Source organism: Coptis chinensis, chromosome 8 (genome assembly GCF_015680905.1).
Source record: "Coptis chinensis isolate HL-2020 chromosome 8, ASM1568090v1, whole genome shotgun sequence".
Taxonomy (NCBI): domain Eukaryota; kingdom Viridiplantae; phylum Streptophyta; class Magnoliopsida; order Ranunculales; family Ranunculaceae; genus Coptis; species Coptis chinensis.
The window spans coordinates 47,558,748-47,574,995 of NC_141463.1; the positions used below are offsets into that span (position 1 = coordinate 47,558,748).

The window sequence follows — 16,248 nt, forward strand, 5'->3', positions numbered from 1 at the left end:
AAGAGGTGATTGACTATTTTTGTGAAAACTGTAAAACCATTTACATAATTTATAAAAATACCAAGCAGATCATCATTATAAAAAAATCCATCTCCTTACAAAATTTATAACTTGGTAACGAATAAATTTTACTTGTAATTGCAAGGCGGCTATACTTTTGGAAACAAGTTTATTTTCCGATAGAAAGGTAAAATAATGTTGTTACCAGAGCTAAATTGGTAACTTAAAAAATAATAAAGCCCCTAAATTGAGGTAATCTCCAACCACCCCACCACACGAACTTAATTTTACATTAAAAACCAAACAAACTCTCCACCTGAATGAAATCCGAAATTAATAAAGTCAGCCACCAATCACTCTGGCACTGCCACATGTCGGTCAACTCATCCATCCAATAATCACACTGTGTACTTTCAGATCCAACGGGCACACTTTCCCAAAACCGCAATTGGATTTCGGTCTTTGACTTTTAGATTCACTCATTTATTGTTTTTCACCTCACTCAAAACAAAAACCTTCGAGTTTTACTACTTGAGGTTAACTAACTCTCTTCTTTTAGTCAACGCCCCCATCCACGTAAATAAGATCAGAGTGATCACTACACCCACCGAAAGTCAACTCTTTCTCTTAGCAACTCCTCTACTTGTTCTTCTTCTCTATTATGAAACATCAGTTGTATTGTATAAGCTGAAGAGTGATGGGTAACGGATTGGGTAAACTGAGTGTATGTTTTACAGGGCCTAGAAATGCAAAACATGATATAGCTATGCTAATAACTGATCCATTAGATGAAGGACTAGGCCATTCTTTTTGTTACGTAAGACCAGATGATCCATATCGTGCATCGTTATCGAAAGTTCATTCTGAAGAAACGACAACTTTTCGATCCATATCAGGTGCTTCTGTAAGTGCAAATACATCAACTCCTTTATCTACTGCTTTTATTGATCTTCATTCATATAGTAGCATAGATAGAGCAGCTGCTTTTGAGAGTTCAACTTCTTTTGCATCTATTCCTTTACAACCAGTACCTAGGTCCTTGTTGAATTCATCGTTTTCGGGTAACTTAGGTGGAGGTATGGGGACTGGGGGATTTTTATCGGGGCCGATCGAGAGGGGATTTATGTCGGGGCCTCTCGATCGGGGGATGTTTTCTGGTCCACTTGAAAAAGGGTCTGGGTCTGGGTATGATAATCAGTTCCAGAGAAGTTTTTCACATGGTGGTTTTGCATTTAATAAATCTAGGTACAAGAGTGCTGGGTCTTTGATTAGGGTGCTAAGGAAGGCGATCTCGAATACCGTTATTCGTGGCCAGAATTCGATTGTTACTCCGATTAAAGGGGTGTTTTCGGTCAAGGAATCGGATTGGGTGGTTGGCTCGGAGAGGAATGGTGGTGGGGGTGGAGAGAATTTTACAATTAGTAGTGCTAATTTGAGTAGTGAGTTGAGTTTGGAGGAGGATGATGACTGTTTGCATAGTCAGAATTTACAATGGGCACAGGGAAAGGCAGGGGAGGATCGAGTTCATGTTGTGATTTCGGAGGAATATGGTTGGGTTTTTGTTGGAATTTATGATGGATTTAATGGTCCTGATGCTCCTGATTATCTTCTGTCTAATCTGTATTCTGCTGTTCATAAGGAGGTGAAGGGATTGTTATGGGAAGATAAGTATGAAAGTGCCACAATCACCACTATAGATTGCGAATTGCAAAAGGTTTCGTCTGAGACAGACAAATGTGACGAACTTAGGAAAGGGAATGAGACTAGTTGTTCTGATAGTGTGGAGCATGCCAACTCGCCGTTAGGCAATGATGAACTCCATCCGAATTGGAAACCCAAGAGAAGCAATGGTAAGCACTTGAGGAATGGATTCAGAGGGGCCGCAAAGAAATGGGAGGAGAATCACAGAAGGTGGAAATGTGAATGGGATAAAGAGAGATTGGAGCTTGATAGCAAGTTGAAGGAGCATTTGAACCAGTCTAATCCCCAAGGGGTGGCAGCGATCAACCATGATGATGTCTTGAAAGCTCTGTCTCAGGCACTGAAGAAAACAGAAGATGCCTATTTGGATGTGGCAGATAAGATGGTTAAGGAGAATCCTGAGTTGGCTCTGATGGGTTCATGTGTATTAGTGATGCTGATGAAGGGTCAGGATGTTTATGTAATGAATGTGGGTGATAGTCGTGCGGTCTTAGCTCAAAAGGCTGAACCTGATCTTTGGCTAGGAAAAGCACACCATGACCTGGAAAAAATTACAGAGGAAACGTTGCATGAACTTGAAGCATGCGATGGCGATCAGTCCGAAAGAATAGCAGTCTGCTTATCTGCTCTTCAGCTCACCTTGGACCATAGCACTTCTATGGATGAAGTAAATTTCTTCGCTCTTTCTTTTCTTTTCCAAACTCTTCAATCCTTAAATTTTGTATGAATTAGGATTGCTTGAGTAGAATATGTGTATCTATTGATAAATGGGTTCAGCATAGTGTGACTTGGTTTCATTCCCAATTCAGGAAGTCAGAAGAATAAAGAATGAACATCCAGATGATGATTCCGCTGTTATCAACGAGCGTGTGAAAGGTTCCTTGAAGGTCACAAGGGCTTTCGGTGCTGGCTTTCTCAAACAGGTATTGCTTGAGTTTTAAGCTCTAAAGGCACAGGGTGTGTTTTGCATGAACATCATACTAATGCTTCCCTTCTTGTATAACCATCAGAGAGATGCCTATAGATAGATGTATAACACGCGTGTACCCATATTATACAGATCTGCCTCTGCATAAAAAATGCAGCTAGCTCCTAATTGAATACACATGGGAATATGGGATTATTCTATGATTTGCTAGACAATCTTTCTGGTACTGCTCTAAATCCTTTGAGGAGATAGGGAAGTTCCTTATTTTCCGCTATCCACTAAGGTTGGATCCAGTAACCATGCTATGGTTTATGCTTAACATTTGGCTATCTTTGAGCGCAAAACAGCTCCCATACTGTGTTTTCTTAATGACTCTTCTTATTGTTGTGGTTGTCCAAGTACAGTAGTAAGAACCGGATACTATCCACAAAAGAAGATTGCTTGTATTAGATCCGTCAAATGAAAGTCACTGACCTATTCTCATTTTCCTCACTTGAGTGTGCTCCATAGATGCATGTAGATAATATCAGTTTAAACCACTCCACGCCACTGTATATGCGTTAGAATTTCAATTAACTGACTTATCTTTGGTTAGAAGTGCTTAGCAAATTTAATGAACTACCTTTGCATTTTCGCAGCCCAAATGGAATGATGCACTTCTAGAGGTGTTCAGAATTGACTATGTAGGGACATCGCCATACATCACCTGTTTCCCATATCTTCACCACCACAGATTAGGACCCAAGGATAGATTTTTGATATTGTCATCCGACGGGCTCTACCAGTACTTCACCAATGAAGAAGCAGTCTCCGAAGTTGAGCTTTTTATTACTTCCTCACCTGATGGAGATCCTGCGCAACACCTTATTGAAGAAGTCCTCTTTCGTGCAGCAAAAAAAGCTGGTAAAAGCTAAATCCTAGAACTTAAAAAAGGATGTAAATGAAACTATAAGTAGAAACACTAAATTTAACAAAGTGGTTTTCAATTATGCAGGAATGGACTTCCATGAGCTGCTCGAAATCCCACAAGGAGATCGCCGCAGATACCATGATGATGTGTCCATCATTGTTATATCATTAGAAGGAAGAATATGGAGATCATGTGTGTAAATAGAGATCTACAAATTCAAAATATAGAGACATCCACATTCAAAGCTCGGGCTTTTTCCATTTGTCCCTTGTGTATTTTTCCCTGTCACCTTTGTATCACATCAGTTGAGATCTTTTGAGGAAAAATGAAAGAGACGTGTTGTGCGATGTACCAGGTGATGCGGCTGTAAATCTGTAAAAGCTGCCTTCAAGTTCATTATGAACCGTTATATAGAAAAATGTAATTTTCTAATAAAAAGGCACTCTTAAAAGAGTTCCAACATTCGTTTATAACTGAGAGAGTGGGCCCATTGGTCGCAATCCGTCAATGTTACCCATTTTCTCTGGTTAAGTTGGCAAACCATGCTTTTAATCAGCCATGCTTATTAAGGGAGTGACACCCAGTCTGTGCAGTGTTGAGGTCTGTTAGGGTTTGAATTTTTTATACAGACAGATAATGTAAGAGAGCATCGGCCGTTCAATGACAAAAAAGAAATCCAAAAAGAAAATGTGAACAGAGGTTTTGTTAAATTTTGAGAAAAAGTCCCAATAGTTCAAATGAACTATCCCCAGGGTTACCATCACTTTTTTCACCTTTCGTTTTAGCAAACCCCTTTCTTTGTTCGTAGCTGAAGTCAAGTCTCACTTTTTCACGGTCAAGGGTACAAATAGATAACCACAATGTCCTATTACTTCGCATTGGGGAGGGTGTGTTTGAAAATGACAACCCCAGAAGTTGCTCCAATCACGAAGAGCGCAGACAAGGAATATCAGACAACAAAATTCAAAATATCAGTTACCAAGGTGTTGATGGTTGAACTAAGAAAGTACTCATGTCAATTAAGTGATTTACACATCCAGTCGCAAACATATTCGAAATAATATTGAGGTTTGTTGAAGTACAAGTACAACTAGGAAAGGCATGGAATGCATACAAATACAAAAGTATGAACTTCAGAGTCCCTAACAAAATTTTGGTCTAGAAGCTTTATATTGTTTCTAAATCTATGAAATACAAGAAGGGGACTGCGGTAGCATGCCTCCCTTAAAACCTCTTCACGAAGAAGGCATTACATAAAACACTAACTCACACAGAAGATAGATACCAAATACCTGCCTACCATTTTCATGTGGTTTGTCTGGGGTGGAAGCAGTTGCGACAAGAAACAAATGAGATCCATTTTGTGCTAAATTTTGAACCCTTGATAGATCTCTGCTAAAAGCACAGTGCACAAATTTGTACAGCCTGAATATCCCGGATTTGAGAGCAAAAGTTGCAGCAACACTAATGTAGTCAGATATCCTTGACATGCTTAACTAAAGTCCATATTGTGACAAGTAGGATTACATGGATATGGGCAATCAATCTCCTTCACTGCTTTCCTGTTAAAATACCAATCCCCCACAGCCTCTGCAATGGTCTGTATGAAACAAAAAACACAAACAAACAGTACCTCAGGTTTGAGTGTATATGGATTGAGCTATCTATGGAGGAACTAAATATTGGAGAGTACAAAATAGGAGCTCATTCAAGTAACTATATGCTCGGATTTCTGAAACAAAAGGAAAAAGTTACATAATAAACAACGTAATATACAAGGGAACATTTGTGCAGCATGTTAGGAATCTATAAATGACTTATTCTGTAAGCTGAAGCTGACAGAAACATTTGGGAGAATTTCTCAGCTCTTTTGGGGTTGTCTGAAGCAATTTTGGATACATTTTCTAAGAATTTCTCACCGCCGCTTTCTCCTTTACGAGATGACTACATAAGGAAGGAAAGGATGGTAGAATACTTTTAAAAGAAGTTCAAAACCTTCCTTGAAATGTGTCTTGTAAAAAAACCTCATTGGATACTGGAATCAGTGGATCAGGCAGTGAGAAACATAATTTTCAATCCAGGGATCGTTCGGTGATGCTTGTGCACTTCACCCATATTACCGAGATGGATGTTCGGATTTCACCAAACATCAAATGGAGGTTCCTTTTTTGGTTTGTATATAAATTGTTAATATCATTCTTGACTAGAGTTGTGGCAAAGACCCTAAAACAAGGAAACCTTTTCTGTTGTTTTTGCTTGATTAGACTTCATTATAATAAAGAAAAGTAGGCCAAGAAAGCCTACAACAACAACAACCATTAACTATAGAACACACAACCAACCAAAAAGAGGATGAGACACGCAACCAACCAAAACTTGAGGACACCCCAAAACTAAAATGATAATTGCTCCTTTGAGTACTCTGTTGCTAGATGAGAGGCTATTGCGCATCGAAATTGGATGAGGACTTGTTAGGGTTTGGTTTTTCTTGGCCTGGCCGGATAAACTGTTTTACTTCTTTTCACTTTGTACTTGTAGGTTTGTTCAGCCTACCTCGCCACTATATTTGTACCGAGCAAAACAAAACTGGGGAAAAAAAGGAGAAGAAGAATAAACATGATATATAGCCAAATAGTCACTCTTCAGTTCTGTGAGGTATTACTTAAGAGCCACACTGTCCCATCTGAGATTCAGTCGTTTCCAGAAGACGAAGTCATCTCTTGGATGGATTTAGCATACTATCCAAGAGTAATGTAGAAAGGAATCCAGGAAACCACAATCAAGTTCCTACAGTTACAAGTTTGTGTCTCGGCTCTACTGTTATCAGAGAAGTACCCTTCCAGACCTATCAGTGTCACTTCTTTGCCTTCTGATTGACCACAAGAGATACTCAGCAAGTGCACTCTATCTCTCTAAGCACATGGCCATGTAATACAACTGTTTCCCTTTCCTTATCTTACATGCAAGTTACCTAATACGGATAGTTTGGTGCTGAACTCATATGTCATTCAAAATTTGATAAGTATGAGAGGTAAGAGAAATGATTTTTCTTTTGAGAACTCTCCTAAAGTCATTTGGGCTCATGAACGAAAAAATTTCTGTTACTTATACAGGGTGTTAAGCTTTATTGGAATAAAACTATAAAAGATATATCAAGATCAAAAATGTTTCAAAGGTCCAACTGATTCTTTATACAGCTGGTACTTTGATTTGTGGGAAAAATTCCCACTCATTTATAGTCTAAAATCCTAGTGTTAGTTCATTTTAGTGGGAACTTTTCACACTCCAGAGCTCTAATCTCAGCCAAACTCTTCCATTCCCCCTTCTTATAAAAACTTTCCAAACAATTAGAACCATTGAGTTGGAAAAAGTTCCCACAAAGCTTTGGAGACACGTGATCAGCAAAGATGAGACATGTGATCAGCAAAGATCTCTAAGTCAAGAGATTAGACATGGTCTTGTTAATGGTATAGTTGGGCCTGGACAAAGCTTTGTGTCCCATAGAGTTGAATCTAACTTAACTGTGACGTCATCTTTATATAGCGGGGAGCATTATCTCATGATGGACTCAACCCAGCAGCCCAATTGACTCCACGAGTTGTCAATACACGTGGGCTTCTATGTCCAAACCCAATTACTGAATGCATCTTAGATAAATTAGATCGTCTTCTCCAGATATCTGCCTCGCAGAGAAAGCGAAAATCTAAACATTACGAAAGGGTGTATCAACGCAAGAAGGTCTACAAAGCTCTTCAAAGACTAGAGGATGAACAATGAGCCATCAAAGTTCAAACATCAGCTGTGGATGAGCAAGTAACAACTACAGAGGAAACTGGGTGTGCAGCCTCCCCGATTCTTAGAGGGGAGTTGATTGTTGGGGGAGGTAGTGTTTTGGGCATGCACGATGCTTCCATTAACGGGGAGGATAGAATGTTTGATGAGGTTGGGGCAGACGTTGTGAGGCCTGTACTGGTTATTGAGGAAGGCGGTGAGGTGGCTACTATAGGAGTGAATGAGACTGAGCCAAGGGGTAGTGTTGTTCATGGCGCCGCATCACAAGGGGATGTTGCTGAGCTATTCAGCAGTGGTAGAGCAGGGGCAGAGGCAGAGGCAGAGGCTGGATCAAATGACAATAGCATGCTGAATGATCATCCTCTGAGGGTGCGGCATGAAAATCATAAAGAAGACAATATGGGTGCAATTGCGAAAAGAATATACAATTGCCGAAACACGGATGATTCGCGCGATTGGATCAAATACATGGTCGTGTCATTAGCAGGCAAATTGGGGATATCATCTGGTTTGGGAAGAACGGGCCTTGAAAAACTCTTTGGGGAAATACATGAAAATAATAGCGAGGAGTGCCGGAGTGGGAAAACGATGGGGCTGGGTTTAGACAATTATCAGTCTAACATGGAGGTGGAACATGAAGATGATCATGTAGATTAATAGTATGTTTTCGCTAGCCTAGCGATAGGGATGACAATTGGGATTTCAGATCAACATTCGGAATGTAGTTCGTTGGGTCTTTCGCGGGGGGAAGGGGGCATTAGGACTTGGGATGTGTGTGGTCCTCCAGTGTAAAGTTGGTGTATCATGTAAGTGAGTTTCTCTCTCACATTGTATCCTCTTTACATCCTAATCAATAAATTTTACTTATCAAAAAAAAAAAAAAAAAAGTTCCCACAAAATTAAGAGCTTGAACTAAAAATACCTATAACAGAAGCTTCCCATGGGAATTATTCCCACAAAAAAACCACACACCATTGATCTTTGCATTACACAACTTAGTCCAACATTTATTCGGTCCATCTCCCATGCAATTTGTCCACTTTTATCTACTGTATGTTAAGGATTTTCACTAATAGATATACTTAATACTTTAATTTTTGGCAATAGGCAAATCGTAAAATATGTCATTTTAGCCCAATTAGCTCTACAGTGGCTGAAATTCTCACTGTGTTCCCAGCTCATATTGCCCTTTTCGAATTTTTTAAGCTTATTTTTACAGTTTCTTTTCAAGGTTTGTGTTGTCAAACTTACTAGATACTGTGTTCAGTACTTCACTCTTTGTGAAGAAAATCAACATTGACATCAAATTGAAATGAAACAATAGAGATTATGTAACAATGAATGCCATTTTACCTTATTGTTGACTCTGGGAGAGTTTGGAGAGTGCCATGTGCTAGCCATAAATGTCTGGCAGTGTATAAAGCAAGAATTGATAAAAACACCACCATCCTTGTTATTGAGGAACTCATTCACTGCTTTTAGCAAAGAACTCCGAAATCCTGTGCACATAAATTGACGAGTAAAATGAAATGAAAATAGATAATTTAAGCCAATGGAGTTACGATACACTTAAGCTGCTAGTATTAACAGGTAAACATACCCTGCTGCTAGTAAAACTAAAAAAAAAACCTTACAATGATGATCTGTATACATTATGCTTCTTAACAAAAAAAACAGTAAGTATTATGCTTCATTATAAATGGGAGAGGGGGAGATTCGGGCCTCTTGATGCTTCTACCTAAGTAATTTTGAAAGGGAAAAAAGTAGTATAATGAGATGACTTCAATTATTAATGTGAACTTTGAAGTTTATTTTGGGGCATAATAATTCAGACAGGTCAATAATACAAAGCTTACATTATATTCGATGAGGTTGACGTTTAATCTAACCCCATGGAACCAATAGACCAGTACTAGGGAAGCTACGCGAGCCATGTATCCTACAAAGTCTAATGACCTACCCACTCAAGATTAGAGTTCTAAGATGTTTGAATGCTTCTAATTACCATGCAATATGTCAAGTTGGTTAGGATTACAATTCTTAATGTTCCGTTTGCAGTGCTGCCAGCTTTGATAAAGATCTGATGCATCTGGGGACAAAATGTTTTGTATCTGAAAAATATGCAACAATAATATGAGACACGCTTGGAAAGCCACAATTGAAAATTCTTGTGATAAACAAATGAACCTTGAGATGTGGGATACTTATTCACCTGCCAAAAATCATAAGCGGGATTGACCAGGAATATTGGTGTCTTCGTGTTCTTGAGTATTTCTTGGGGGAAAAAACACTGCACAAGCAATATACTTAAGCACATAAGAACTGCACATCAGGTAGTCTTGATCACTACACACACATTGATACATATACTCAAGAACCCACACAAGGAATTAATAGGTAATATTTTTTGGAGATTATCTCCCATTATTGAGATCATCCACATAAAAGCTTTCTTCATTTGAGCATTTTTAACCATGTCAAACCAAAGTTGCAAAATTGAAATATTATAAACTTTTAGCTAATCCTATAGCACAAACACGTCTTTTGACATGGCTATAACTGCTCAAATGAGCTGATTTTTTTGTCTGGAATCTGGATGATCTCTACGATGAAGAGATAATCTCCACATGAAAATCATCCGACCATTCAAATTGTTTCCATCTCAACGTCGGTTTGGGATGGCAAGCTTGTTTGAGTGTGTGTGATGAGCCTGCCCGTGCGTGCGTGTGTGTGAGAACAAATTAAAATTAGACCTGCCTCGTATGGCTCCAATGTTGAGACACAGTCCTTCTGCAAACTCTTCATGACACCCTGGAAGCAACAATTTACAATATCATATACTAACTGAATCAGAAATAGGGGGAACCGTTTAGGTATTTATACAGAGATCACCATGCACATTTTGAAGGAAGAATGAAAAGTAGTAGATGATCCTGTAAAGAAACATGGAAACTTATTTTTTCCTTTTTTTATTAGTCTATCGAAAATACATAGTGAAACTTTCCTGCAATTCGAAACATGGCAACTATATTCACCTGGTTTGTCAATACTACATTTCTTAACCTTTAGGAGCATCAAATTGATACTACACTGCAAGGCTCTAAACATCCCATGTCGAACTATACTAACATCTCAACACGCCCCCCTTAGATGTGGCGTTACTTGAGCCTAACACGTGGAGAGCATACTTGAGTGACTTGTTATCCTGCTATGAAACCATCTTAAACTTTAAGCGCATCCAACTCAAAACCAATTGAAGTTGAGTATAGAGGATGAGAGGCCAACTGAACTTTAATGCCATGTGGAACTGTACTACCATCTCAACAACATTATAAAGTCTCTCATAGTTGATAAGCATTTATACGTTGAAAACCCAAGATCCATGCAAAATATACAACAATATCAGCATAATCAAGATACAACAAAACGTATGTGACAAATGGAGACAGAAAGCAGAACCTGGAGATGGACAACATCACGGTAGAAGGATCGCATGGTGTAATTTCCAGAGATGTCACTCCTAAGTTCACACAAAACAAGATACCCAAGTAAGAACGAAAGCAATCTAGACAGGAATATGGAAACTAACATCCATAACAGGCATTCCTATTCCCCTCACTCAAGTTCACTCAATTTTTAGATACATTCTCCCAATAGTTTTAGGTTCCAACAGATATTTAAGTACTTTTTTAATACGCGGTTCTTTAGTGGTGTATGAAAACAATGAATCGAACTTTGAACGGCAGTCAAGCTTGTAGTGAATGAGTGCTTCCCTTTATGATAATTGTTTTCAAAATTCTAATCATCGACCAACAAAGATCCTCTTGGTTATACATCAAATTTCGTATTAGAGCAAGTTCGGTCTTGAATCTGGTTCTGGTTGATCACCGGTTTTTACCAAATTTCTGGGATTTTTGCTATGGGTCCCCTATCTATGATGTGTTATGAAGATATTATCTTGTGTAAAGACTTAAATGGAGTAAATTTCATTGCATCAAGTTTCAATAATGTGTAACGGGTTCTATAAAAACAACAAGAAGCAAACATAATAAAATTTCCTACAAGTACGTAAGAACCAATTTGTAAGGAAACAAATTTAATTAACAATCGCAAACAATGTGTAAGCAATACTTTTAAGTAGTCCGCCCTAAGGATTGGCACCAAAGGGTTGTTGAGCTGTTGTGTTATTGGAGATTGTGGGACATCTTCTTGGATAACTCCGGTGCAAAAGAACTCTTGAAGGACCTTTGTTGGAAAGCATGAAGGATTGGTGTAGCAAACATTGTCTCCCACCGACTGGCAAGATTTTGTGGAAGCTACTGCTCTATGCAATTAGTTGGAGCATTTGGAAGGAAATAAACCAAAGGATCTTCGAAGACAAGTTCTCAACTTTTGACGAATCAAATTGTAATGTAAAATATCTCTCGTCAAAATGGGCCTCTTCTGACATTAGGATGAGAGGGGCGAGACATGAGGAACTTAACTTTCGGATGGAAATGTAATTCTTTCCTAGCAAGCTTGTACTTTGGGCTTCAGCGTGGCACACATTAATTTAGTAAATTTTTTTTGTTATACCAAACTAAAAAAAAACAATAAAATATATTAAAATTGTTTTGAGATTGGGAGAAAGGTAATTATAACTTTCTCCAAAAGAAAAATGGTTTACACTCAACTTACAAAAATTTGAGAAAATGGTGACCCCCACCCCATCCCAAACGTAACAATTCTTGTTGTACAAGACTTTAGAAATTCAAGCAATTCAGTATTGTGGCCTTTCAGTTTCCGTCATTCGGTAGGAGTGAATCATGTGTAGGAAGTGTATGAGTAGCAAGTCATCTGTCTTCTTTTCATAGGGTAGGTTTACTCAACTAGCAGCTGTGTTATATCACTTCATTTTAATACATATTCATATTTGTCAGAAGGAAACATACTCATCAAGGAAAAAGGACGCATCTGCAAGACACTTGACATCAACGTTCTTGGGAAGAATTTCTCGAAAATCATCACAGTGTATGAGAGTTGCCAAGCCGCCAGCAGAGCATCCTGAGAGAAGAGCCTAGAAGGTGATGAAATCTATTAAAAAAAACTTTGGATTTGGATTAAGTTATAATAGCTAAATGTGAAAAATTCTCATGAAATTGTTACATAGAAGAAGTCTTAATAAATGTATTGAGGTCACTGAACAAATCTTGTTCGGTTCATTCAATTCCACCCCAAACCACTATGCTATAGACACAAATTACCCAGATGAACACACTTTCAACATTCAAACATCTCAGAAGAAGAGGGGTAAGATTTTTTTTTCTTGCTTTTATACTAAGAAGAGGGGTAAGAATAGGGCTGTCAATGGGCCGGACTTGAACATGACTCACATAGGTCCAGATCCCGTCCACATGAAGCTGAGATTAGGAGGTCCAAGCCCGGCCTAGGTCCCACTAGGACAAATCGGATTCGGGTCCAGACTAAATCCATTAGCACTAATGGAAACCTCTTTCTTTTCCTTTTTCACCAAAAATGTTTGTAACAAGATTTGAATCCAGATCTCATGTGTGGTAACCCTTTATTATTAAACCAGTAGGCCTCCCATTTTTTTTTATGTACAGATAGTTAAACAAGTACAACTTCAATGTAAACAAAACAAGACTACCTTAACTTTCAGACTGGTCCATTATCGGACCAGACAGGGGTATGTCCAAAACTGGCCCATTAAAACTATCGGGCCTAAATTAAATTCTAAGAAATGTTGAAACTAAATTAAAGTATGTAATGGTGAAATTTTTAACTTTTACTTCTTAGGAGAGCGACACACTCTCAAATGCTGTTACTACCGTGTTTGGTTCACTAAATTTTGACCTCCGGGAAAGTTGTATATAGTGTTTTGTGGATTTCAGGAACTAACGTTATCAAATAGGAACTTCCTTTCTTAAAGAAGGAAACGTGTCTAAATGCAATCAACGTAGAACAACAGCGAAAAAGATGTCACTGCCTATCTTCCTTACTGCTTGATAAACAAAAATACAAAAAGAAATACGAGTTGAACAGTATCAAGGAAGGACCTGTTTAGAAGTACCCAGTCCCTTTGACATGATTTCATCAATAATTGCTTTCCAGATGACTCGTCCTCTGAAGAATAGTTTTGTTCCATTCTGTACATAAATATGAAAATCTTCTCGCTAAAGTCAATGACTGCAATGGTTTTGAATAAAGACAAGGAATAAATAGAAGTTCAAATGGACATACGTGAAATTCACTTTCTGCGTTTCCAGATAACGATGCACCATCGCAATAGCGAATCTTGACTTTGTTCCAGTTAAAGAAATCTAGGGAATGATCAAAACTCCAGATCTAAGAAATCATCAGACTGATGAATAATAAGAACACGAACTGAAGTGGGTGCCCGGCATACTTTTTATAGGAACTTAGCATAGTAAATGCATCACCATCTACGCTAATATCAAAGATTGGGACTGGAAAAAAAGAGTTCTATATGGCAAGTCAGCTGCATCTAAAGACATTCTGTCAAAGCACCGCTTTGGATCTTTGCTGACCACCTCAATATTTATCTATTCATTCATGGCCTCCTATCACATTTTGAAAACTTTCAAATCACTCAAACTTCTTCTCATTCATACTATGTCTTAGCTCCAAAATCCACAAATCTTAATCAACTTGCCTCTCTTTTACATCCTGATGAGCTATGCCCATTCTCCACAAATGTAGGTGTTGCGAGTTTTACTTTTCCTAGTTTTTTTTTTCCTAGTTTTTTTAAACAATAAAAGTTAATATGACAAATATATATATTAGAAATTACATTAACACTAAGATCAATAGGCAAGAGTTATTTGAAGGACCAGTACACCCACAACCTCCAAACAAACCAAAGGAAACAACAAATACGAAAAGGCAAAAAGCAAAAAGCAAAAAGAGAAAAGGAGGCTGTTGAGAGTGTTCACGCCATTTCTAGGTGTGTCTCACCTATGTTCTAGCCCCGAGCCTCCTATTGATATGCATATAATTTTCCCTCTCTACAAGTTCAAGATTTTAGAGCAACTGGCAATGTGACAGAGGCAAAATCCTAAAAACTCCACCAAGGTGGTAAAATCAGCACTACAAGTATAAAGTCCGACCACCATTCATCCTCTCCCTCCCGTTCTATTTCCATGCTGCCTCTCACGTACATAGTAAAATGTGGAGATCCATAGACTTGAATGCACAAGCAATTAAGTATAAGTAGAACTAAAGCGTAAGAACTTAAAGATTAGATACTTGCTTGGGAATGAAGCTCCAAGAAGAAGAGTCAAAACAATAACCCCTGCCCTTTTATTTAGAGAAAAAGAAGGGTTACATTGGGTACTACAATATTTCCTAATCTTATAGCATACATACAAATGACATAAAACAGTTTTTAAAGACAAATTAGTCTTCAGCCATGCTCCAAATATTACTATCGAAATTCTTTATTTAATACAAGTGACAAATGGCAGCAAAATAACTTTATTATCAAATGGCAGATAGTAGCAAAAATTCACCACAACTTGAAATAGCTGGTGTGTGTTTTTCCAGGTTTTGACTCTATTTGAAGTTTCTATTTCGTATTAATATATCTACTAGCCATATTAAGTTGATTTACTTTCATGTCACCCCACTCTAGATATATTTTTTTCACAAGTTCTTTATCCCACATTTAGCTACATGTACAAAGAGAGAAAATTCTCATTCCCAGGTTGCACTTGAGTCTAGTCTACACATGGTTCTTAAATTTGGAGACATGGTACAAAGACAATATTAGATTTGAATTTGCTTTTCTAACAAAAACAGTTGTCTTTATTTTCGGTTAAATATTCCGAGCTTCTTTGTTCGACTGTGAACAATGGTGAATGAACATTTTGAAGTTATGTCTAAGCAGATAATAACATAGATGGCGAGTGCAATCTATGGGCTCGACATAAATCTACATGTTTGGAAATATGAAAAATAATAAAAATTCCATTATATGCCATAAATTAACAACAAAAACAACAGTGGTGGATCCACTAACTTGATAACATGAACCAGTATCAAACTATTATGTATTTATATTAACCTAAAATCTGTTCTGGTCACCTTTATTTTTTAGCACAAGATTACATCTATCTAAATGAATTACCACATATTATCTGACCAAGAAATGCATACCAGGATTTTGCAATGCATCCTCACTCAATATACCAGAAAAAGGAACCTCATGCTCCATGAAATTTGAGGATCCTAACGCAGTCAATTGACGTAACGAACATGACTTTATCGAATTGCACCAACCTCCTCCCTATACAAAAATAAAAGAAGCAGAAAACTACATTTGAAAAAGAAAAACTACCAAGTAAATTATTTAATTAATTACCTCAATGTGGAGGAGCCAATTACGTGAGCCAGAACCAAAACCTTTACGAAAATGGTAGCCAGGTGGACTTCCATCTAAACAAACTACAAATATATATACATATCCAAAATATTAATTCATTATTATGATATTAGAAAAAAAATAAACAAAAAAATTGAGTCAATTACCAGCGCCAAGAGATTTTGCGTTACGCAGCAATGAGAGTTTGCCAAGTGGCGGGTTTGGAGTGGTGGATTGGATGGGTGGTGATGAAGAATCGAAAGTGGTGAGTATAATAATAAGTAGTAGTAGAGCTAGCGAGATTATTATGTAATCTTTGTTTCCCAATTTTCTTAACCAAATGACACCCCGATGACTAGCCATTAATCGTGTTTTTTCACCCAACTAACAATAGTCACATACTCCCATATTATTATTATTATCTACTATCTATATACTAAAAGCAGAGGCATACAATTGAGGGATTTTCTTTTTCACATGTGGCACTTTCTAATATGAGAGTTAGTTTTTTCTCTCCCCATGTGGCACTATAATATG

At 37.8% G+C, this 16,248-nt stretch overlaps 2 protein-coding genes across 4 annotated transcripts; one reads left to right on the forward strand and one right to left on the reverse strand.

The window, feature by feature from the left end:
* The first annotated feature begins 505 nt into the window (after positions 1 to 505).
* LOC147481724 (putative protein phosphatase 2C 23) lies at positions 506 to 4,009 on the forward strand. Its single transcript, XM_086575770.1, has 4 exons — positions 506 to 2,368; positions 2,511 to 2,624; positions 3,268 to 3,532; positions 3,624 to 4,009. Exons 1-4 carry the CDS (start codon positions 698 to 700, stop codon positions 3,737 to 3,739), a joined length of 2,166 nt encoding a protein of 721 aa, XP_086431896.1. The 5' UTR covers positions 506 to 697; the 3' UTR covers positions 3,740 to 4,009.
* A 569-nt stretch (positions 4,010 to 4,578) lies between these two features.
* LOC147481725 (pectin acetylesterase 5-like) lies at positions 4,579 to 16,127 on the reverse strand. Of its 3 annotated transcripts, none has more exons than XR_015203682.1 (13): positions 15,879 to 16,127; positions 15,712 to 15,794; positions 15,507 to 15,636; positions 14,602 to 14,643; positions 13,572 to 13,651; positions 13,388 to 13,477; positions 12,263 to 12,387; positions 10,791 to 10,851; positions 10,089 to 10,142; positions 9,544 to 9,621; positions 9,367 to 9,442; positions 8,685 to 8,830; positions 4,579 to 5,139 (listed from the first exon to the last, which is right to left on the reverse strand). XR_015203682.1 is itself a non-coding variant. In XM_086575771.1 (13 exons), the coding sequence occupies exons 1-13, from the start codon at positions 16,072 to 16,074 to the stop codon at positions 5,032 to 5,034; spliced, it is 1,299 nt and encodes a 432-aa protein (XP_086431897.1). In that variant the 5' UTR covers positions 16,075 to 16,127; the 3' UTR covers positions 4,579 to 5,031. The 3 variants fall into 3 exon arrangements, 2 of the variants coding, with proteins under 2 accessions (XP_086431897.1, XP_086431898.1); XM_086575771.1 differs by having other exon boundaries at positions 9,337 to 9,442; XM_086575772.1 differs by lacking the exon at positions 14,602 to 14,643 and having other exon boundaries at positions 9,337 to 9,442.
* Positions 16,128 to 16,248: the final 121 nt, after the last annotated feature.